Here is a 26,192-nt window from a genome sequence, read left to right as displayed (position 1 = left end):
TCTCTGATCCTTTCCTGTCTTTCTATCTTTCATGGTTTGCTGGTTTTCTTTAGTGATATATTTCTATTTCTTTCTCTTTATTCTTTGCATATGTATTAGTAGTTTTTGATTTGTAGTTACCATTAGGTTTGTATATGACACCTTCTGTATATAGCAGTCTATATTAAGTTGATGGCCTTTCAAGTTTGAACCAATTCTTTATTCCTCTTCTCCCAGGTTTGAGAAATATGATGTCATATATTACATCTTTTTATATTGTGACTTCCTTGGCTGGTTGTTACAGATAGATTTATTTTTGCTATTTTTGTGTTTCCTACCTTTATAATGTCACTTTTGCCTCTCCACTCAAGAGTCTCTCAATATTTCTTGCAGGGCTGGTTTAGTGGTCATGAATTTCTTTAGTTTCTGTTTGTTTGGGAAACTCTTTATCTGTCCTTTTATTTTGAATGATAGCCTTCCTGGATAGAGTCTGCTTGGCTGCACATTTTTCCCATTTAGCATTAGAACTTATCATGCCATTCCTTTCTGGTTTAGAAAGTTTCAGCTGAAGTATCCCCTGCCAGCCCTTTTGGTTTTCCCATATAAATGACTGTCTTCTTTTTCTTGCTGCTTTTAAATTTTTTTCTTTATCGTTGTATTTGGCATTTTAATTATAATATGTGTTGTTGTGAATCTGCTTTTGTTGATTTTGATGGGGTTCTTTGTGCCTATCCTGGCTCTGAATATCTGTTTCCTTCCTCAGATTTGGGAAGTTTTCAGCTATTATTTCTTCAAATAAATTCTCTTACCCCCTTTCCTTCTTTTTCTTCTGGGACTCCTATAATGCTAATGTTACTATGTTTGATGGAGTCACTGAATTCCGTCAGTCTTCTCATTTTGAATAATTCTTTTTTCTCTCTTTTGTTCAGCTTGATTATTTTCCATTACTCTGTCTTCTAGGTCATTAATTCATTCCTTTGCTTCTTCCAGCCTGCTGTTCATTCCATCAAGTATGTTTATTTCATTTATCAAGCTCTTTATCTTTGCTGTTATTCCTTATCTCTGTGTTAAGGGTCTCATTCATGCCTTCTACTCTTTTCTCAAGTGCAGTGAGTAATTCTCATGATCATTACTTTAAATTCTCTATCAGGCATGTTACTTATATCTGTTTCACCTAGAACTCTGGTTATGGCCTTGTCCTGTTCTTTCATTTTTGATAAGTTTTTCTATCTTTTCATTCTGTCTTAATTTCTATCCCTATTTCTGTGTGGTAGGTCAGCTATGTATCCTGTTCTTGAGTATAATAGCATTCTGAAGAAGAGATCCTGTACTGCCCTGTTGTGTATTATTCCCTTTCCCCCAGGGTCTGGTGATTCCAGGAGTGTCTACAGTGTGTTTTATATGCACTCTGTTGTTTCGTTCTAGCTGCTTTATCCCCAGGTCAGTCATCTGTAGAGGTTCTCTTTGCCTGTTGTGGGCAGTGTTTGGCCCTTTGCCTGAATGTGACACCTTTTAACTAGGTGTGCTCTGGTGTATTTGTGAAATGAGACCTGTTGCTACCACTGTGGAACTTGAAGCTCCACAAAACTCCCGTGTTTGGAGATAAGGTGTGAGCACAGGTTTGGGCTGATCTTTTGGAGCCAGATGCTGTCACGCTGAACTCTTATACAAGCATGACTGGGAAGGGTGGTTCTTTTGGAGCATGGGGGTGGGGCTTGGTGTAAGCAAGTTAGGTCATGAGTGTCTGTGGTCAGTGACCCTGCTCATGCTGAGGGGAAGTGAGTGAAATGGTGTTGGTCTGTTCCTTTGTTCCTATAGTGGTGTCTCTGTGAATGCTGCCTCTCTGGGATGTGCTCTGAAATGAGCAAATAGCCTGCCTACTGTGTGCCCCAGGTGGTCTTCAGATCACTGTTTCCATTCTATGTGTCCCTGGATTATTTGACTGCCTTCTCTCCAAGAGCATTGCAATGCCCTTTGGGCTCTATTCCCCCAAGCTGGATGACCTTTAAAACTGCAGGCTTGGGTTGCCTGGGTTGCTCAGTCAGTTAAGCATCCAACTCAATCTTAGCTCATGTCTTGATCTCACGGTTGTGAGTTCAAGCCCCATGTTGGGCTTCATGCTGGGCATGAAGCCTACTTAAACAAACAAACAAACAAACAAAACTTCCAGGCCTTAAGATCTACTAATTGTAGGAAATTTGGCCCTTTTTGCTTTCCTAGCCAGTTGCTATGGGAATTCGTTTTCCCCATGTGCTCCCCTTTGTGCTGGTCTGTCTCTCACCTTTATCCGAGACCAGGGATCCCTTCTCACCACGGCAGCCACAAATCCAGTTTTCTCCCAAACCGTGTCTCCACATGTCTTACCTTCTTTGATTGGCCTCTTCTCTGCCTTTCATTGTGGAGTCTGTTCTGCCAGTCTTTAGGTGGATTTCTAGGGTATTTAGGATGATTTGATAATTATCTCACTGTATTCCTGGGACAAGGCAAACTTCAGGTTCTCATACTCTGCTGCCATCTTCCAACTTGGCTTTATGGATTTTTACCAAGTTATACTGATGCTGTTTCCTTTGTTGGAACAGTAAGACAGAAGAATTCAAAGCCAAACAGAAGATACAGAAGCACAAACTATCTGGGGGGAGGAAGGACATGTAGAGGCTCCTTGTAATGAAAAATCATATCAATGCATATTTTATTAAAGTCTAACTAAAATCCAAGTTGTTTTTCTCTTAGTGTGTTAATCTAATGTATCTTTCAGTAAAACTAGAGATTATTTTCCCTTTTTTTTGGTGATGTATATCTGAATTTTGATTTCATGGGAGACCATTAAAAAAATTCATTTAGAACCTTAAAAGCTAATGGTTATAATTATTTTTAACTTGTGATTTTAATTTTTTATTCTACCAAATAAAAATAAGTTTTCAGGGGCACCTGGGTGGCCCAGTTGGTTGAGTGTCCAGCTTCAGCTCTGTTGAAGATCTAATGGTTGATGAGTTTGAGTCTCACATGGAGCTCACTGCTGTCAGCATGGAGCCTGCTTCCAATCTTTTGTTTCCCTCTCTCTCTGCCCCTCTCCTCATGCTTTCTCTCTGTCTCAAAAATAAATAAAACATTAAAAATATGTTTTCAATATTGTAACTATATAGTAGACTCTAAAAACAAATTTCCTATTGAGTTATATAACATATCATATTATCTAATCTGGTAGATAAAGTTTGTAATTTGTTACCTAATTTATAATCTAAACAGGATAAAATAAGGGGTAATTCTGATTCTTAATGTTATTTGAGAATTGGCAAGTGAATAGAAGAACTCTGGAATTGGTTGTTGTAAACAGGAGAATTTATATATACATAATGTCCCCATTCCTTTCTTCATCTCAAATTTGGGAATTTTGAAAAAAAAAATATTTTATTTAGGTGGTTCATTTGATGTTTAATTGGTTTTATTATTTTTTTTTCTCTGAGATGAGTCAATGTATATTAGAAGATGGAGAAGAGTTGGATAATAACCTGCTCGTTAATTGCAGTGGAGGACTATGATGAGGTCCTGCTGCTAGATTTTACCATTGCAGTTCCAGTGAAATGGCAAACTTTAGGTTCATTCTTTATAAAGTATCAGTCTTCTATAATCAGACCAGGGAATATGGTATTATAGTGTCACTCCTAGACAAAGTTTATTATAACCAAGTCAGGAAAGTATTATGATTGTAATCTATTTCTCCAGACAAAGGACACTAAGGTATAATGAGAAAAATCCTAGATTACTCTCCCAGTTTAGCTGCGGCCCTAGATTTTTCATTTATAAAATGGGAAGCATTGTTTTTAGTTATCAGTGTGGTTGTAAAAATTCATTAAGCAGGAGTGGTACATTATATGTAAATGCATAAATTACAAAGCACAATAAATAAAATGATTTATTTATGCTGATAAATACCATTAGTAATTAGTAATTACCATTAGTAATTTATTAAATATTAAAATAACCCTGCTAGTATGCAGCGTGATTTTGATTCATCTATTTTATAAATGAGGAAATTGAGGTATTTAGAAGACTTTTGGATTGTTCAAGGTCAATAGTAAATACTTCTCACTCTGAAGTCTCTGTGACTCTCCATCTAATATGGCTTTCGGATTCTTGACACAAATGTATAAGACTTTAAAGATGTCTTCTCTTGGGGCGCCTGGATGGCTCAGTCAGTTAAACATCCAACTCTGAAGTTTGACTCAGGTCATGATCTCATGGTCCGTTGTGAGATTGAGCCCTGCGTCGGACTCTGTGCTGAGTGTGGGGCCTGCTTGGGATTCTCTCTCTCCCCCTCTTTTTCTCCCTGTCCCTCACTTGTGCTTGCACTCTCTCTCAAAATAAATAAATAAACATTAAAAAAGTAAATATGCCTTTTCTTTTGGAGGCAGTTGTTTAGTTTGAGATTTTTTTTCCCTTGTAATTGTTATATACTCTTTGAAGGGCATTACATTAGTTCACTCATTGTAGTTCTTCTCAGGAATATTCATGAAATTTCAGTGTGCGCTTCCCCCCCCTTTTTTTTTTCAATGTATCCTTAATCATTTATTAAAATATAGGTATAAAATAACATGCTCTTAAATTATTTACTTATAAACCATTTTATTTTCAAGGTTTGATGAGAACTGTAGATAAAAATTGTTTTAATGTTTGTTTATTTTTGAGAGAGAGAGACAGAGACAGATGATGAGTGGGGAAGAGACAGAGAGAAAGACACAGAACTTGAAGTGGGCTCCAGGCTCTGCCTGGTCAGCACAGAGCCCAACGTGGGGCTTGAACTCAAGAATGGCAAGATTGTGACCTGAACCGAAATCGGATGCTCAACCAACTGAGCCATCCAGGCACCCCAAGAACTGTACATATAGAGAACAGTACATTTTAAACCATGTCCTATAAGAATTTGTTTCTTGATTTTACTACCACTAGGGGGTGCCTGGTAATTGAGTCTTTTATTATTTACAATTTCTGAAAAAAGAAAACATTAAGAGCAGAAAATTATATATAGATCTATAATTACATTTAGAATTATATTTGAATGTAAATTATATTTTTCAGAAAATAGAATATCAAGCTTTCTGAAAATTTAAGAGCAAACTCTTTAATCATAACCTTTATAACAGATGAAAATCATTTAAAAACACTTTTTAATAAGTCAGATTTCACTAATTAATAGGTGAAATAGTACCTCAATGGCAAAACTTCAGACTATACTATCAGTGATAGTAAAATTAGCAAGGGGGACAAAAACTGGTTAATTATACAGGTTTCATATTATAGGAAAAATTTTAGTCTATCCAAGATTTCTTGGTTACATAGTGAATAAAAATAAGTTCTGTTTTCCGTTTTTTTAAATTTTTTTTTAATATATGAAATTTATTGTCAAATTGGTTTCCATACAACACCCAGTGCTCATCCCAAAAGATGCCCTCTTCAATGCCAATCACCTACCCTCCCCTCCCTCCCACCCCCCATCAACCCTCAGTTTGTTCTCAGTTTTTAAGAGTCTCTTATGCTTTGGCTCTCTCCCACTCTAACCTCTTTTTTAAAAATAAGTTCTGTTTTCAATGAGCTTATATACTCTTCATTAAAAGTATTAGGCTTGTTTTTTAATTCATCTCTTTACAGAAACTTTGCTTAGATACAACTCACTCTTAGTGTTCTGTCTGCCACTCAGGTTGATTCATTCAGTAAGCTCCTCTTTCCATCTACTCTAAAGGTTGGTGTTCCTGGGAGTTCTGTTCTCAGCAGTTCCTCCTACTGTAACGTCTCCCTGATACCTACTTTCAGTCCTTCACTTTCCAAATATGTATAGATGACACACAAATACCTATTTATAAACCCACATGTCCTAGTTGCCAATGGAGCTTTTCACTGGTGTGTGTCCATATGCAATTCAAAGTCATGTTTAGAACTGAGAAATGTGTACTACTATATATATTTTTTTATCTTAAAGTACAATGGTTCAAAATACTGCAGTGTAGTCCTATTAGGATGATAATTATTTAACAGGTCATTGAGTTTGGCATATAAGTAATTGATGACTTTTTTGAGATTATTTCTGATAGAAAAAATGAGAACCAGATTATAGTAGATTTTAAGAGATAAGAGAGAAGTGAGGAATTGGAGTTACTATTATTTCAGAAAAGTCAACTATGCAGAGAAGAAGTTGAAGGATGAGTAGCATCAAGAGACTAGAGAATTAGAAGAGGAGAAAGACACAGCAGATAAGAAAAATTTGAAAATATAAAACCAAAAATAGGGCTGTTGCCAAAGAGGGCGTGGGAGTGGCTTAGCTCCCATGAGCTAAGCTCCCATGATCAAGAGAGAGAAAACACAGATAGCAGGTATGTGTGACTGAGCAAGGATGTTTTGGTCTCTCTTCCTCTTCTTATAAAGACACCAATTCTATCGGATTAGGGCCCCACTCTTAAGACCTCATTTAATCTTGATTACCGCTTAAAGACTGTCTCCAAATAGTCATATTGGGGGTTACGGATTCAACATAAGAATTCTGGTTGGGGAGAGGGGAAATGCATTTTAGTCCATAGCAGGGATGCAGAGTGGAGTACAGGGTTTAAGTATGAAAATGAAGTTAGCTAGCAGGTTTAGTGACAGTAGGAAAGATAGGAGAATAATAGATTGAAGCAAATGGAGAATATTTCTGGGTTCTGGATTTTTAGAGCTATTATAGTAAAAGTTAGTGACAAAGTACAAATTATAGATAATGACTGAGATAGAAGATAAGTAATAGTTACAAGAATAAAAATGTTAAGTATGAAGTTAAAGTGCTTGGTAGGTGACAGTGACACAACATTTACCATTTATAATGACAGGTTTTTTGCCAAGTCTTTTATATATATATATATATATATATATATATATATATATATATATATATATATATATATATGATATTAAATCTTCACAATAAATCAGAAATATTATTAACCAAATTTTGTAGATGGGGAAACTGAGTTAGGGGTAGTGGTGAGGTGGTGAGAAAGAGTGATTATTGGGAGTTCATTTAGGTTCTTGTTTGAAGAAGGCTAGATAGCCTAATTAACTTTAGTCTGTATTAGAAAAAACATACACCTAGGTATAAATGTTATAACTAAATGGGATAATGTTAAAGAAGAATAACCTGCATACTTCTAGAATAAGAAAGAGAATGGTAAAACTTAGTGCATCAGCAAACAATAATATGAAAAAAGGAGCACAGGAAACAAGGAAAGTAGACAGAAGAAAAACAAAATATGGTAGCAAAAAAAAGAAATCAAGTATATTGAAATCTCAGTAAAATATTAAACTCTGCTATTAAAAGCTCTCATATAGGAGTTTTAAAAATAGTCCACTATATGTTCTTTACCAGAGAAACATTTTTTGAAGAAATGGCATAGAAAAGGGAAAATAAAGGGACAGAAAATGATATTCTAGCCAATATTAATTAAAAGAATGTATAGCATTCTTTTCACAACACAAGTTGTGAACTTGTGTGTACAAATCAGCAAAATTGACAAAATCACCGGAAGAAATAGATTAACCACAATCATATACAAACATCTTTCAAAAACTAATGAATTAAACAATTGTATTCTTGCCAGCTGTAGAAGATTTGAATAGCTGAATTAAACACAAGTGCAATACTAATGAAAATTGGCCATGTACTAGCACACAAAGCTAGTATCAAAAAAATTGCTATCATACTGACTTCATCCTCTGGCCATCATGCAACAAAATTACAAGTGAAGTTATAATAAAAGATATTTCTGAGATCCTCCATACTTTTGGATACTACAGATAATTTATTTCAAAATTATAGGTTAAAATGAAATCATAGTAGCAATCACTGGATATTTAGAAATGAACATAACTGAGAGTGCTAGATACTAAAACTTAGAATATAACCAAAGTGGTACTTAGAGGGAAATACGTAATCTTAAGTCCACTAATTAAAAGACAAGAAAGATAGAAAACACTTGCATTGTATGTTCAACTTAAAAAAATAGAGAAATAACAACAGAGTTAACCAAAAGTAAATAGAAGGAAAGAAAGATTAAAAAGCAGAAGTTATTGATAGAGGTAATCAACATCAAATTAACTCTGTTTGGAAAGTCAAGACAGGAAAAAGTAAGAGGCAAGCACAAATAAAAATATCAGAAATGAAAAAGGGAACTTAACTACAGATTCATAAAAGTTTTCATAATAAGGTAACAATACTAAAGCAAGTAAGAAATTAGTAAATTTTAAAACAAAATTATACATAAATAATAACAGAAGATCTTAAAAGTGTCCCATAAATGTAATGAGCTAGGCAGCCTTCACTTCTTGGCATGAGGTTAACCTTTATTTTTGTCTACTGTTCCTTATGGTTTTCCCCATCAAAATATGTAGTAATGGAAGGAGCTCTGGCTTTATAGAACACATAGACTGTTCAGTCCTGTATTTGCCTGACACTGGCCTTTTGGCCTAAGGCAACATTTTTCCTCTATAAGTCTTAGTTTCCTTAGTATTATTTCATGTACGGCTATCTTCTCCAGTCAGATCCTGAGCTTTGAAAAGCAAGGGGCACCTGGGTGGCTCAGTCAGTTGAGCGTCCAACTTCAGCTTAGGTCATGATCTTGCAGTCCATGAGTTCGAGCCCTGTGTCAGGCTGTGTGCTGACAGCTCAGAGCCTGGAGCCTGCTTCCGATTCTGTCTCCCCCTCTCTCTGTCCCTCCCCTGCTTGTGCACTCTATCTCTGTCTCTCAAAAAATGAATAAATGTTAAAAAAAAAAAATTTAAAAAAAAAAAAAGAAAAGCAAGAACATTCTTAATGAGCATATTCCTCAACTTATGAAAGTGTCATGTATGTAAAAGGCCCTTAATAACAAACATTTGTTGTAATGAATGTGAAAAGTTTCATGACTAATTGAAGAATGTCACTTTTGGTTCTTGCATCCGTACTCTCTCCATTGGCTGTTTTGCTAGTTGTCAAATTCATAAGGTGTTTTTCAGATAAGTTGAGAGTCCTATCTATCATGTTATTTATGCAGGATGTCAATTTTTCACTCATTTACCAGATATAGATTGAGTGCCATCTTACAATATGTTAAGTTATTGTTCTAGGTGCCAGAGATATAATGAGAAACAAGATGACAAGGTGCTTGCTTTCATGCAGTTTACAGTATAGTATGTGTAGAGGTGGGGGGACAGGCAAGAAACTATAAAAAAAACAATAGATGATAGTAACTGCTTTCTAGAAAACCAAAATAGAGTGACATGATAAGAATTGGGTGGCTACTATAGGTTGTATGCTCAGGAAAGGCCTCTCCAAAGATGTACTGTTTAAGTTGAGACATGAATGGTGGAGGAGCCATTAAAGTGAAGAGCAGAAGAAAAAGTATTTTAGGTGTGGGGAATAGTGCTGAAGCTTTCAGGTCATATGTAAATATTAGTTGGAGGTTGAACATTTTGGATTGGGTATTACTAATGATAACTTGCTAGAAAAGGACTGAGAGGATGTTTCGGTAGAGTCTTGGGCAGTCTTTTCACCTTGTTTTGGCCTTGTTTTAATAGGTGATGAAAATGTCCAGTTCCATTTTAGTTATATAGGTTTTTTTCATTTTATGGAAAGGTGACAGAAAATAAGGTATCCCTGTGTAGTTGTCCCTTTTATAAGTAGTAACTGAGTCTTTGAACTTGGCCTTCTTATACTCGGAGGATGGTTCCAGTTAATATTTTAATGACTTCCATGAGTTTGTTTTTGAGCTCTGTCACGCAGTCAAGCATATGGTCCTCTTGTGTGGCCTCTGAATTGTGAAGTTGCTGTTAACTATGACTTTGAGTTCATTGCTATTGTATAAGCAGGGTTAAATTCAGGGTGCTAATTGGGACTCTTGTGATAGTTGAGTAAACCACTAGTGTTAAAATATAGGACTTTTTTTTTTTTTTGGTCCTTGGAGAACCATTGGTGTGGGAAAGCAGGTGACAGTAGTCTTGAATTAAGCAAGAGTAGGGTGTTATATTTTCCAATGGGTGCTGTGGAAGGAATCGAGGAGTAATGAGTCAAAGGTATCTTAGTTGTAACCCCAGCTCTGCCACAGAATCATTGTGTGACAAAACTATTTTAATGGCTAAACAAGCACCCAATGGAGTATGTGGTTTAGACTTGAATCCTAAGTGGAGTCTTTTACCTCTTATTCCAGATCTAAATCTTAGGACCCACATACTCAGGTAGCCTAATAGAAAGAGTTATGACTGGGTCTTTAGAGCCTGATGGGCTGTTGCAATAGGCCTGCTTCACCAACCTAGTCACAGTAGGAAAGACAGCTTAGGGAGTTCATGGCAAGCTTTGTCCAGGTGTATCTACCACAGAGGGTAAGAAGTGGGAGAGAATTCATTGTACTAGGGCATAGGAAGTGAAAGAGGAAGCTGCTGGTTTAGTCCTTGCCTTCTGTGACTCCTAACCTAGTACAATGTGACCTTGTGAATAATTGCAATAGTCTCTTCTTTTCTTCCTCTGGGAGAAACAGGTCTAGAGTGGGGCAAAATACTCTAAGTGTTCTCATTAAAACTTCCTTTGTGGGGAGAAGCAGCATGGGCAGAAATAGTATACTCCCTATGAGCAGAGGCAGAAGTGAAGAAAAGCAGATGAAACACCATTCTTCTCAGGATCCTTGAGGTCTCTAACTCTCCACATTTCATATGTGTTTCACTATACCCATTAAGCATGGTGTATATAAAAAGGGAAAGACTGAAGTATTCCTCCTCTGTCCTTAGCTTCTTATAACTATCCAGCAGTTGTGGTAGTAAGTATCCACCTGTGCTCCTAGCCTTGGTTCTAGCTGAGGTGTATTGATACTCATATAAACGTAGTATGCCTTTTTCTTTTTCTTTCTCATTCTTGTCTCTTCCACCCTGTACTGAAACTCTACTTGACTCTCATCTTTCCCCCTAACCCCAACGAAGAAAGATAACTGAGAAGCACCATGTAATTTTGTGGGATTCAGTTATTTGAATGACATTCTGAAGATGCCTCCAGACTCTATCCTTCTTCTATTTCCCCAACACCTCACAATCTCTGCACAAATGTTTATTTGTGCAATATTGTAATATTGTAATTTGTGCAATCTTGTAATATTTTTCACTCTTTTGTGTGTTTCCTGCTAAGGTATACTTCCTTATGCAAGAAGAGTCACACCCACAGCGTTCTGACTTAGAATGAGAAGAAAGCTCTCATTCTAAGGGTATCGTCTTTGGAAGGAGTTAAAGCAACCATCTAATCTAGTCCTATTTTATGACTGGAAGAACTAAGGTACAGAAAGGAGAAGTTAGTCTGTTAGGCCTTAGCTTTTTCATCCAGAGTGATCAGGTTGATAATTTCTGCCTCCTGGGACTTTGGGGAGGGGCATTGTGATTAAGATAGCTCATGTGAGCACTGTGCAGGTCACAGAGCTAGTTAATGGATGAGCGAGGACTTGGCTGTCAGGGAACTCTTAACTAACTCTAAACCACTCATTATAGTGCCTCTGAGCATGCTCAAAAGGTCAGAGTGAATATGGTCCTCAATATAACGTCTCACTTCAGCCTGGTTCACGTGTAAAGTAGATGCTCATAATATCCTTTAAATGAAGACGGACAAAGTGATGCAGCTCCTTCAGGAAGAGGTGAACAACTTCCAATGGGGGGCTTTTTTTGTCTAAGTATTTTTATTTTCAAACCCGAAAAAAAAACCCCACACGGTAGGTTTTAATGTCTAAATAATTTTCTGACATGTTATTTGAAATGGTTGTTCTATGAGTGTGTCTTCTTCATGATGACTTTTTATTGATCAATATTTGTGAGATGTTAGCAGCATAGAAGAGAGATCTTAACTGGCCTATACATGACAATTTTGTGAAAAAACTGTATATGGAAGTAAATACTCTGAGTGGATCAAGTAACTTTTTTTCCAAAATGCTTTACAAAATAACTTTTTGTTGTTTTTACAAAGGATAGTCACCTTTGGGAATACTTTACCAGTGTCATAATCATTATGATATTTGATAACACTTTGATATATCATTTTTAAAGTAGGGCATTATTTCTCAAGAATTAGTGGATATAAGCGGTGCTTCAGGTACATTATTGTGACTGCTGTTCAACTTAAATTTAATTCTAGTGAGTATTAGAATTTGTAAAAGTGACATTAGAAAGTATTGGGTTAGTAAATGTTTCAAAATTTAATAAGGGGGTTACTAAAAAGTAGCTTATTTTAATAAAAGGACATTTCCCTGAAGTTATGCATTCTGGATGAAAGAAGAAACTTTTCTCCAATTAAAGCATTGATGGAGTTCACAACACATCTAATTGGATTGATGTACCAAACCCATTTATTCAGTTTACTGCCTATTGATAGGTCAGTGACCACAGATTAATATCTTGTTAACATCACACTTTGAAAAAGAATTGCAGGTATTCTCTATAGTTGATTTAATGAACAGTCAGAAACTTGGTCATAGTTCATGAAACAAAAATCACTATATCTGTAAATGTAATTTTTTTTGTTTTCTTCACATTATGTCTACATGGATGGAATTATTTTTTGACAGTTTTGCTATAAACTACTTGATGGATCACAATATATCACTATCACCACTAATTACCACATTTTGATTCATCTTACGTATTTTGGTTAATACATTTTGCTGAATCCAATATATCACTATATTGATAAACAGTAATTATAAAGACACCTGAACTTGAAATTATCATGAAAAATGTTATTAAGAATTATGTGAAACCAAATGTTTGTTTATCTAGACATATTTAATTGCCAGCAAAGAAAGCAATTAAAAGTAGCTGCAGGGTAAGAGGCCAACCTTCGTTAAACGTGGTTTTAAGATTGTTACAGAACTTGTGGTGATGATAACATGGTGTCTTGGAGGATGTTAACAACTGTAGCAGAGTGTTAATTAAGAATGATGTAATCTGCAGCTCAGAATTATTAGCATCATATGTTAGTTTAGCTGGACAGGAGCAAAACCTAGTTTCAGTTATGATAAGGGCTCAAGTTGTATTTATAGTGGAAAGATTAACATTTTATTTTTATGCTCTTCCTGAGACAATTTAAAAATCCTGAATAAAATACAGTCAAATGTAAACATCAAGTCCCTAGCTCATTTACATATGTGCCAGATTTTCAAACTGATTGCTATTTGAACCTAATCTGTCATTGCTGGCTGCATTAGCTACAACAAACATTACATTTACATATTGATTTCTTATTTTGTTTTAGTGTAAATAATCCATAATTATAGTAAATTTGGTCTTTTGTTGACAAGAGCTCATATGACTCTGTAAGTTTAGAATGGAAATTTAAATTGCCATGTGTGATGCTTTTTAATTTAAAATCTTGATGTATCTGAAAGGATAAAAAGATCACTGTAGATCATAAAATATTCCCAAAAACAAAAAAGAGAACATTTTGTAGGGCCTTTTGGGAAGATATAAATTATGAAGTATTAATGAAAAATTCAGTAGCACATTTGAAGTATATTATCTACATTTTTTCTAATAAAGTAATTTGAAAAAAATTACTGTTTTTGCTTCAGATTCAGGTCATATTTAAAAAGTAAAATCTACCTCTAAGTCTGTACTTTATACTGATAGTTTTGTTTAAAATATCCACTACAAGGGGCGCCTGGGTGGCACAGTCGGTTAAGCGTCCGACTTCAGCCAGGTCACGATCTCGCGGTCCCTGAGTTTGAGCCCCGCGTCGGGCTCTGGGCTGATGGCTCAGAGCCTGGAGCCTGTTTCCGATTCTGTGTCTCCCTCTCTGTCTCTGCCCCTCCCCCGTTCATGCTCTGTCTCTCTCTGTCCCAAAAATAAATAAACGTTGAAAAAAAAAAAAAAAGTACCTTTAAAATATCCACTACAAGAAAATAAACAGCATATACACACAGCAGGAATGAAACAGGAAATATTTTAATCTTTATATTGGTGTTAATACTTTACTTATTGTAACTACATATACAGCATTATTTTGAGAAGTATGATTTCACTGTCAACAAACCATATGTGTCAGTGAACATGATGTGTCAACAAATCCATGGTTTCCATTTATATTGATTAAAAGGTCTGTTGTATTTGTGAAGATAAAAATAAGGGGTCCATCCAATTGCAAAATGGTAGCTATCAAATTGTTCAAGAGTTTATTTATATGGTTTACATTTTTCTATAGAGATGAAATTTACATACAATAACATACAATTATTTTTTGCAAATTTATTTACAATTAAAATTTTTTGAGTGTAGTTGACACACAATATTACATTAGTTTCAAGTGTACAACATAGTGATTCCACAAGTTTATACGTTATGCTGTGTTCACCACAAGTGTAGCTATGATCTGTCACCATACAATACTATTGCAATATCATTGACTATATTCCTTATATTGTGCTTTTTATTTCTGTGACTTATTCATTCCATAACTGGAAGCCTTTATCTCCTACTCCCTTTCACCCATTTTGCCCATACCTCAGCCAAAAATGTACAATTCTTAAGTTTCTCCCAATATTATAGGAGTTTTGACAAAAGCATATTATTTTCTACCATGGATTTCAGTGAGTGAGGTTTTAATTTGGAGGTGTATATATTTATATATTTATACATTTAGAAGCTTGTGTTCAACTGATAGCAGCTGTTTACATGGTGCTGTGAATACAAAAGCTCTAAAAGCCCTTATTACATTAGTTAACTCAGGATGCTATCATAAAATACCATAGAGTGGGTGGCTTACACAACAGACATTTATTTCTCACAGTTCTGAAGGCTGGGAAGTTCAAGATCAAGGAAGGTACTGGTAGATTTGGTTCCTGGTGAAAGCCCTCTTCTTGGCTTGCAAATGGTTGCCTTCTTGCTGTGTCCTCACGTGGCAGAGAGAGAAAAAGCTCTGGTCTCTCTTCCTCTTCTGTTAAGGACACTAATCCCATAATGGGCGCCACCTTCATGATTTAGCTAAATTTAACCTTCTAAAGGCCCTACCTCCAAATACCATCACATTGGGGATTAGGCGTTCAGCTTGTGAATTCCAAAGGGACGCAAACATTCAGCCCATAAGAGCCCTGAAACCTAAATCTGAATTTGTTGTGTTTCCTAGTTTGGTTGTTTAATCTTGATGGATTTATACTTTATAACAATGTTTCTCTTAGAACTGTTAATTATTTTAATAGGAAGGCTAGGGTATAGGCTGCCCAAATCTGCCCACTGAAGACTTTAAGAGGGAATTCTTGATTTAAGAAATTGCTGGAAAGGAAATTCTTAAATTACTGTCATATTCTGGATGCAAGATACCCTGCCTGCTACTGTGCTACCCTATAAAATAGGCCTGCTGCTATTTGGCAGGAAGAAAGCCATACCTCTTCTTCTATTTAAATGTTTATTTATTTATTTTGTGAGAGAAGTGTGTGCACAAGCCGGGGAGGGCAGAGAGAGAGAGAGGGAGACAGAGAATCCCAGGCAGTGACAGTGCAGATCTCCCATGCAGTTCTCAAACCCACAAGAACCATGAGATCATGACCCGAGCAGAAATCAAGAGTTGACGCTTGACCTACTGAGCTACCCAGGCACCCCAGCCATTCCTCTTCTTATTAATCAGGAATTAACAACAGGTATATAGCTACATGATGATCAAATGATTGTTTCACTACCATAATGCAGCGTTAAGCTAACCTTGAAAAATCATTGCATTATACATATTAAATAGCCATGTGCTTTCTGCAGAAAGAGGATCTCTAAAGTGCTCTTTCAGTGTGAAATGAACTCAGTCAAGACAGTAGACTGTTAACATTTATTTATTTTTTTAAAAAATTTCTTTTAATGTTTATTTTTGAGAGAGAGAGAGAAAGAGAGACAGTGAGTGAGGGAGGGGTAGAGAGAGAGGGAGACACAGAATCCGAAGCAGGCTCCAGGCTCTGTGCTGTGAGCACAGAGCCCGATGTGGGGCTCAAACTCATGAGCCATGAGATCATGACCCGAGCCGAAGTCAGACGCATAACCAACTGAGCCACCTAGGCACCCGTTACATTTATTTCTTAATGCTGTTGCTTTTATCAGTACTTGATCCATACAGGCTAATAATTGATGGTTTTTTATGCCCACATGTATAAAAATGTATGTAGTTTCAAATTTACTTACTGGGGCTTTTGTGTTAAGATTTGCTATACGTTATTTTCTCCTTATTAAAAAACTGGAAAGGGTGCCCGGGTGGCTCAGTCAGTTAAGCATCTGACTCTTGATCTCAGCTCAGGTCATGATCTCATGGTTTGTGGTTTCAGCCCTGGCTTGGGGTCTGCACTGAAAGCATGGAGCTTGCTTGGGATTATTCTCTCTCCTCTTTGCCCTTCCCCCTGCTCGCACGTGCACCCTCTCTCTCTCAAAAAATAAACTTAAAACTGGAGGGCAATATAAAATGTATTAAATTAAGCCAGTGAATTAAAGGGAAATTGGTACTTACTAGAAGGCAGATATTTTATAGATGGCCTCTTGATTTCTGATAAATGTTCATAGTTAAATTGGAATAGGATCTCCCCAGGCAGAGGTGGACATTCTACTAATGAAATGGCACTATAAGTGTAAAACTTGTGGACAAAAAAGAAAGCAGAGCGGGATGTTCTACTGGAACTATTGCTGGAATTGTGTTGATGGCTTCAATATTGATGCTTAGCTATAACATTGAGAATTTTAAGGGAGTAATTTGTTCCCTTCCTTCCTTCCTTCCTTCCATTCCCTCTCTTGTATCATTCCCCCCTCAATTTTATTTTATTTTATTTTATTTTATTTTATTTTATTTTATTTTTTAATGTTTATTTTTGAGAGAGAGAGAGAGAGAGAGGGAGTGGCAAGTAGGGAAGGGACAGAGAGAGAGACATGTACAGAATCCAAAGCAGGCTCCAGGCCCTGAGCTGTCAGCACAGAGCCTGACACGGGGCTCCACGAACTATGAGATCATGACCTGAGCTGAAGTTGGCTGCTTAACCAACTGAGCCACCCAGGTGCCACCCCCTGCTCCCCCAATTTTAAAATGAAGAAACTAGCTAGGAGAATTATGAGATGGTATATATGAAAATATCTAGCACTTGGTCTATTAATTGCTTAAAAATGTGAATGTTCATTGTATTATATTGTAGTGTATTGTATTTTTTACAAATAGTCACTAGCTTAAAGCTTGGGAATAATCTATGTGATTCTTATTACAATTTAAACATTAATTTCACTCTCTGAGGGTAGAGCAGTGGCAAGTTTTAACAGCTCTTATCTTTTGTAGAAACAAAATCTTCTTGTTGGTAAATGCAAATATTCTAACTGAAAGGAAAATCATGATGAAGAATCAAAAATTAAATACCTTACAGTGAGAATAGCATATATATTCTATCGAAACCATTTCTTGCTTTGGGTTAAAATTGAAGGTTGTACATTTGCTTATACCTTTCCTTCTCCCTCTAATTGAAGTGAAAACATGCCATTAAAAAAATCATTTCATGTTATTTCTCACCCACCCACTTTGGTTGGTAGTAGTCCTTAGAGTTATTATAAAGGTTAAAAGTTACATAGCATGAATGACTGCATTTTGAAGGTAAAAGACTGCCTGAAGGTAGATTAACTGAGGCTAGCTATCCTAATCAACCATTAGAAGACACTGTTAAAAAATTGCTCCTAGATGCAATAGCTATGAGGACTCATATCATTCTGCTAAGTAGCAGCTAGAATCTGTATCTAGATAATATTGTAGCAATAAAGTCTTTGCCAATTATACCAGTCACCACAGTAAATTCTTTACAGCTTTCACCCCCATTTCAATTCACCCCCGCCCCCCCCCCCCAAAAAAAAAACCTCAGAAAACCAAGAAACAAAATTTACTCAGTTCACATGCCAGATTCTGTGGAAAGCCTCTGTGGTTAAATTTAGGTATTCTTCCTCCTTATTTCCATAGCACCTTAGGAGAAGTGGTATTAGCATTCTTAGCAAACAGTACCATATGTGAATTGTAAGTTTACTTATCTTCCCATCTCTCAATAAACTCAGTGAAGGTAGACCTGTGATCTTACTGGGTTCCCTTTCTCAGTACCTGGAGAACAAATCCTAAGGGTTAGACCTGGCTGCTTCTTATTTTGTGTGTGTCTTTAAGCAAGTAACTTAACATCAGTTTTGTCATCTGTGAAATGGAAAATGATAATCATAACGTCATAAAGTTGACATGAATTTCTTAATGCCTGATGCATAGTAGCACTCATTAAAGGCTAGCTATCATTGTTAATGGCTAAGTGAATGAGTGAGGCTGGAGTCCGAGGTCACAAATAATATCTTTAGCTTACTCTTCCAGACAAACCATTCTCACAAGGAATATGAATGTGGTATATCAACACCAAACAAGACCTGTGTAAAAAAAGAACACTGTGAGGGAGTCTAGATAACATTAGGCCTAGTATAAAATTACATTCAATGCATCAAAAAAAGTTTTATCCTCTATGAACTCCTGCAGAGGAATGGAACTAAAACATGCTACTAAAAAACACCATAGATCCTTTTATTAATGTTTCACTGTCATTGTAAGATTTCAGAGTATGAATACTCCTCAAAAGTGTTCTGTTTTCAGGATGCCTGGGTGGCTCAGTTGGTTAAGGGGCCAACTGTTAGTTTTGCCTCAGGTTATGATCTCACAGTTCCTGAGATCAAGCCCCGCATTGGGTTCTGTGCTGACAGCTTGGAGCCTGCTTGGGCTTCTCTCTCTCCCTCTTTCTCTGTCCCTCCCCTGCTACTTCCCTCCCATGAATCTGCTTACTCTCTCAAAATAAAAATAAAACAGCTAAAAAAAAAAGTGGTCTGATTTCACTAAGTTATATAACAGGGCACCTTAAAACTTATATGCAATAAAAATTTCCACTTGGCTTTCTAAAATTTAATATTCACAGTTCTATGAAGGATTATTCTCCTTTTCCTGAAGAGGAAACAGAATTTACAGAGTAATTAAGTGCCTAAAATAGGGCCTTGTATGTGGTGGACATTCAGCAAATACGTTGAAAGAATGTATGATTGACATTTCAAAGTCAAACAACTAGCAAGTAGTGGAGCCAAGGATTCAAATCTAGCTCTGTGACTCTTGAGCAGTTTAAACCTATAAATATTTTTTCTTGCCTAGTTACCTTGCCCCGGGACTATCCAGGAATTGTAGAACTACACTAAAGTGATGTTCTTCTAAAGTAGTCTGAGTCAGTGCTGGTCCTAACAAACCTTTTGCAAAATTACTGCACAGGTCTGCCAGTCAAGATCAAGAGACATATCTAAAGAATTGCATAAAGGCAAGCACTAAAAGTATTAGACATGTGTAGATCCATATGTAAAGATAAAGGAGGATCTATATAATAATCAAGACTTCTGGAATTCTGAGCTCCTTAGCCTGGCATTTGAAACCTCCATAATGGTCGTGTTTAATTTTTTGAAGTTTTCTTTTTCACAAACCCTTCATCACATCCCCTATACTTCTTCCTTATTGCTTTCTGCACTTTTCCTTATATTCTCCAATCTCCATCTCTGCTCAAACTAGCCTATAGTCACCCTCCATATCTACGTGTCCAATTACTATCCATTCTTCTTTGTATTACTTCAAAGTACTGTTTCCTTTCTTCACAATCCTCGCATCTGTTTTAAATTCTATGAGTAGTCTATCTTGACTATAACCAATAATAAGGGGACAAGTGGGTGGCTCAGTCAGTTGAGCTTCCAGTTCTTGATTTCCACTCAGGATATGGTCTCACAGTGGTGAGATTGAACCCCATATCAGGCTCCATGCTTAGTGTGGAGCCCACTTAAGATTCTCTCTCTCTCTCTCTCTCTCTCTCTCTCTCTCTTTCTCTCTTTCTCTCTCTTTCTCTCTCTTTCCCTTTCCCCTACCCTCCCTCCCTCTCCCTCCCTCCCTCCTCACTCACACTCTCTCTGAATGAATAAATGAAAATAATAGGAATCAAATAATTATAGAAGGAATGAATGAATTGTGAACTCCTAGCAGGCAGGAGTCTTAATCATCTTTGTATCCCCAAAGCAGCCTAGCCATTTGGGAGATAGGATACTGATGTGTAAAGGACATAGACTTAAATATAATTTAGAAACTGGGTTTCATCTTTTTGTGGCTGCATGACCTTGGACAATTACTTGACCTTTTTGAACCACAATTTTGTGAATAAAATGGCACTTCATAGATAGTGAATGACAATCTGTGAATGACTATCTGAGTGAATGTCTCAAAAAAAAATGACAGTTAGTAGTTCTTTATATGCAGTTCAGAATATGCAGAACTAACTACTCCTTAAATGTTTATAGGATTCAGTTGAATCACTTTTTATTATGCTAGTTGCCAAGGGAAATACTGATGAGTAATAAGATACCTATCTTTAAAAGACTTGTAGTTTTGGGGGCGCCTGGGTGGCGCAGTCAGTTAGGCGTCCGACTTCAGCCAGGTCACGATCTCGCAGTCCGGGAGTTCGAGCCCCGCGTCAGGCTCTGGGCTGATGGCTCAGAGCCTGGAGCCTGTTTCCAATTCTGTGTCTCCCTCTCTCTCTGCCCCTCCCCCGTTCATGCTGTGTCTCTCTCTGTCCCAAAAATAAATAAACGTTGAAAAAAAAATTAAAAAAAAAAAAAAGACTTGTAGTTTTGAATTGAGGACTTCCACACATGAAACAAATCAAACTGTACAAAATATGCTATAATTATTTTATTTTATTTTATTTTTTAAATTTTTTTTCAACGTTTATTTATTTTCGGGACAGAGAGAGACAGAGCATGAACGGGGGAGGGGCAGAGAGAGAGAGGGAGACACAGAATCGGAAACAGGCTCCAGGCTCTGAGCCATCAGCCCAGAGCCCGACGCGGGGCTCGAACTCATGGACCGCAAGATCGTGACCTGGCTGAAGTCGGACGCTTAACCGACTGCGCCACCCAGGCGCCCCTATGCTATAATTATTAAATACAGTATATGATAAAGGAATTGGGAGAAAAGGAGGTCAATAATAAATAAAAATGGTACGTCATAAGGTGGTCTGAAAGCTGCAGTATTGGTAGGGTGGTTGTGAAGGAGGATGAGAATAACATGAACAGAGATTGAATTGAGTATGGTGTGATGTTTCTGACATGAGAAGTTAGCTAATCTCTAGAGCAAAAGCCAAATTTTGAAGAATAGTTGTGAAGTCAGTCTACCTATGAAAGGCCTTGAACTCCAAATAGGCTTTTCATTACTTGCCACTTTTGACCCCAAATTCATTTAGCATGCAGATAATTGAACAATTAACCCAACCTCTGTTTGAGCCACATTGCATGCCTTTCACACACCCTTCGCTGTGGTCATAATGAGCTTTTTCCTGAATGTTGTCCATTTTCTGACCTTATTGTACTTAACATCTCAGCATTAGTTGGTGTAATTGCTCATGCCCTTCCTAATTGAAACACTTTTTTTGACTCCCTTATACTAGACTTTCTTGGTCTTTCTCTTATCTCACTGACCACTTATCAATCTCCTTTACTCTGACTCCTCCTCCTATGCTTGATTTCAAATGATTGGAATGCCTGGTGTTCCATCCTGGCCTCTCTCCTTTTCTAAGCAAACTATTTCTCTAGATTATTTCTTTTGCCCACAAAATCTAAATACTGTCTATATGCTGTCAACTGTCCTGATCTGAGCTGTCTTCCTTGACCTTCACCTCTGTATAGCTGTACATGATAACTCTTTTTGGATGTCTAATAGGCATCTTAACATGTCCAAAACTTCATTCTCAATTTTCCCAACCAATATGTTCCCACCCCAGTTTTCCTTGTTAAATCCAATTCTGTCCTTCCATTTGCTTAGGCCAGAAATTAGAGGTTATGTTTTTCTCTCATTCCGTCAGTAATTTGTCTGGCTTCTACCTCTGAAAGATATCTGAACCTGACAACTCTTTACCATCTTTGCCTCTACTGCCCTAGTCCAAGTCACCACCACTTCTTACCAGGGCTAGCCTCCTAACTCTTCTAGCTCTCCCTGCCTTAATGTTTCCTCACTGTAGCCTGAACAGCCAGAATAATATTGTATACATGTAAATGTAAGTCAGCTCTTAACTATTTCCCTGTTTAAAACCTCCAGTGGTTTTCCCGTGCAATTACTATAAATATCAAGTTCTTTACTATGGTCTGCAAGGACCTACATGATCAGACTACTGCTATCTCTTTCTTATCATAACAGCTTCAACTTAAATGGCACTTCCTCAGAGATGCCTTCCCCAACTGTTCTGTTGAAAATAATTCCCTTCACGCTGTCCCTCTGTTACCTTTTTAATTGTAATCCTATTTTATTACTTCATGGCACTTAGTATTCTCTAAAATTGCTTACTCATTTATTTATTGTTTGTATCCTTTACTGGAATGTAAGTCTCATGAAAGCAGGGATCATGTTTGTTTGTTTTTTTGTTCACTGCTGAACCCCTAGCATCTAGAACAATGTCATAAACATAGGTAGGTACTCAAATATTTGTTAACTGAGTGAATGAACTTACTACGTTCTGCCACTTATTATTTCCTTGTCTAAAAAATGCCACCCTTCTCTCTTTCCCAGATGAAGCAAAAATTTCTTGTCTTCCAAATGATAAACACAAAGGTCCTACTTATCCAGCATATTTCAACTTATATTTTTCTTCTCCTCTAAAGTTTTCCTTAACCATTTCCCTCTTTCACAGAGACAGAATTGAGCACTTCCTTCCATGTTTTCATTATACTTTTTTCAATTTCTCAGTTGTACCTATTGCATTATACTCTGGCTGTTTATATATTTGTCTACCTTCTTAGATTGTGAAGTCTTTTATGGACAGGACCTATGTATTATTTGGGTTGATATTCTTAGCACATGGAATAATGTAAGGCATTGAGTTAATGTTGATAAATAAATTAATCAAAATCTTAATACCTATAGTAGTTTTCCAGAAAGTAACATTGCTTTGTGAGATACAAAGATGAATAAGACTCTTGCCTTCTGGAAATTCACCATTTATTCATTATTTAATACATATTTATAGTGTGACAGGCATTATGCTTAAGTGCTAAGGATACAGTGACAAAGGTTCCTGCCTAAAGAAACTCTATTTTAGTTAGGTATTATTTCCTTTGATTTTGATCAGTAATATTTTATGCTATATATTGGTGTTTCCTAGGTATTGTTAGTCTGTAATTAACCTGGGAACTCTATGGGAGACAGTGAGACAGAGATTAACTGCCTAATCCTAATCTTCTGTTGAATGTATGTTTATCATATAGTTACAGATTAGCAAAGAAAGAATAATAAAGGCCAGAACTGTGTAGCACACCCAAATTGTCTTCCCACCTCCACCAGTCTGGCACAGTTATACCTGAGGCTGCCAGTATAGATTATTCCTACATAATGGTGACAGATTTTTATTTTCTGGAGTGTTAACAGTGCTTCTTAAAATTGTCATAAACAAATAGAACCATGACTTATATTTTTTGTCTTAGGTGGTTAATTTCATTTACTCTTCATAGTTCTGATACATTTCTAACATTTTGGTTAATGTTGCTCTGAATTCTCCCAGTGTCTAAATTCTGTATATTTCTGAGTCCTAAGTGAAATCACAGATATTTTGAAGGAATCTGGGGATAACAATTAAAATTCTGTAGTTTTCAGTCAGTATCTTCTGAATTTTGACTGAAACCATATTTCTATTCTTACACAACATTCATGAGTATAAACAGTATTTTATATTTCTGTTCTTCTAAAACAGCTGTTTCACTTGGATTTGAACCAGAGCATTTGAGTATACATTTTAGTATTATATTTGGAATTTGATATAATTGAAAAATTTGGTTCTCTTGGAGGAAATACATATGTAGACAATAGCCTATGACTTCTAGAAAATTTTTATGTATGCAAAGTGTTTAGAATTGAAGTTTAAAAACACCTTGGTAGAGAAGGAGTTAACAGGTTAGCTCCCCTTGGTTGTTCTCAGCATGCTCTCTTGCCTTTAGGAGCTGAAGAGATGATAACATTGGGCCCGGACATGCCTGTGTGGAGGTTATGGTACTCCTGGGGTTTTTGCAGCTAGCTGTAAAGCAAGCTAGAACATGTTCATCTCAGAGTTCCTTGTTTTTCTTTCAACCCTTTCAGTGCCCTGCAGGAGTCATTAAATCAAAACTTCATGCTGATCATCACCCACCGAGAAGTCCAGCGGGAGTACAACCTGAACTTCTCAGGAAGCAGTACTATTCAAGAGGTGAGTTATGTCTCACAGCTAAGGAATAAAGGTAGCTCATTATAGCTAATGTTGACCCTGTTAAAGAGGGCTTATCTGTTCTAGTTGGAAACTCTCTTTATGTTTCATTATTGGGTTCTTAATTTTAATTAACTGGAGCATCAATGATTACTGTAGATATATTAAATGACTTGACCTAGAAAGATAGATGTTATAAATGAGAGCTCTTGATAACTCTTAAAATAGTCAACTTAAAACCTTGCTTAGAAATAACTCATTGTTATTACATAATGCATTTTATAGTTTTATAGTAATGATTTAAAATATTAATTTGGAAATTGTGGACAACATGCATTTTTGAACATGCTTATACTTTATTTGAAAGGTTGCTTTCAAATACATTATTTACAACATGGCTTTTTCCAAAAGGAATTTGAGAAAGCTTTGCTTAAGTAGCTCAATCCCAACGTTGGACAGTATTCGTGAAATGCTGTTGGAGACTGTCAGTCATTTAGCTCAGAATATCTGAGAAGAGTCTATTTATAGTGTTAATATTTTCTTCAATGTGGCCAACCAGGGCCACTGTTTCAAAAAAGAACCGCCCCCAAGAGAGAAAAGGTACCTTCTTGCCTGTGGCCCCACCCACTTAAAAGCCAGTAATTTATCTCCATGGGGGGAAAAATATTCAAGGGTTTGACAGGACTTGTGTTTAGAAACATTGAAATGACAGTTATAACACATTACCTCTTGTTAGTTGTTAAGACAACAATCATTTGTCTACTAATATTTTTATAAAGAGAATTATGTTTAATCTTGGATTATTTCATAATTTTTTTCTTGGACTACATTGGTTAAAATAATTACTAATGTCATAATGAAAGAATGAGTTGTTTTCACGTAGTCATTTTTCAGACATATATGAATTGTTTTAGCAATGGTTAGACTATTAATGGTTTCCTTTTTTGATGTTTTGTCAATGAATTTCAACTTCTGAATTTGCCATAAATAAATCACTGAAGTTTATTTTCTTTATCACTTGAATAGTTGGTTGACTAGTAAATTTTTCTCCGCCCATACTTTGAATCATAAGCTTGAATTTGATTTTTTCCCCAGGGTTTAAACATATTAATTGCCATTTCATTCTTAACCTCTACAATGGGTGTTCTAGTTTCTAAATTGAAAGTTTTAATTCCTTGGAGAATCATTGTTGCTTTTACATTAAAAATAATGTTTAACTATGACTATATTGCGGAATTTATTCTGGTAACTTTATGGTGGTAAAATTTAAGTTATATATTGGATGTAATTAAATAAGGAAATTTAGTTTCCAACAAGTAACTCCATTGTAATCAAGAAAAGCAAAAATAATATGAAGTAAATTTCATTCTGATTTACTTTTTTAAATTGAAGACTAGTATAATGCATGATGGATAAATATACACTTCTTTATTTTCCTTTCTGACTGAAATTTTTATAGCCAAAATTTTAACTATTTTTTTTTAAACATTTCCAGTTTCTATAGTTTGAGTGTGTTTCAATTTTCTCCCACAAGAGGGCAGAAAGGACTATTAAACTGATAGTCTAAAAATGCCATTCAGTGTTTTCAAATTAACTTCTCTTATATTAACAAAAAGGAGCATAATGGCCAAGTTATTGTTTGATTTACAGATAATTGGCATATTGCAAGGAGGAGACTTAATTTCACCCTTTTAAATTAAACAGGGAGATTTAAAAAGACATAAAATATTCATTAATGTTCGGTGATTATAAAGTAGTGGCATATATTTATTTTGCCTTTATTACTGTTTCGATGGGAAAATACTGCAAATATTTCCGAAATCGAGTTGGCCATACTGACAAGTTGAAATGTTTAAGCAGCGTTAATGCAATCTGCTCACACCTGATATCCTATGCAGAATGATTCAAAATGACTACATCAATTATTAAAAG

The 26,192-nt window shown here is 36.1% G+C and overlaps 1 protein-coding gene across 3 annotated transcripts in view; it reads left to right on the top strand.

Annotated features, from left to right (window-relative positions):
- Nucleotides 1-26,192, top strand: part of FAF1 (Fas associated factor 1) — a 518,332-nt gene that overhangs the window by 225,442 nt on the left and 266,698 nt on the right. For all 3 annotated transcript variants that reach the window (XM_045477316.1, XM_045477318.1, XM_045477317.1), the window contains one exon: nt 24,158-24,263. In XM_045477316.1, coding sequence (XP_045333272.1) covers nt 24,158-24,263 — 106 coding nt within the window. The remainder of the gene's footprint in view (nt 1-24,157; nt 24,264-26,192) is intronic.

Source organism: Leopardus geoffroyi, chromosome C1 (genome assembly GCF_018350155.1).
Source record: "Leopardus geoffroyi isolate Oge1 chromosome C1, O.geoffroyi_Oge1_pat1.0, whole genome shotgun sequence".
NCBI lineage: Eukaryota > Metazoa > Chordata > Mammalia > Carnivora > Felidae > Leopardus > Leopardus geoffroyi.
This window is presented reverse-complemented; position numbering and strand designations above follow the sequence as displayed.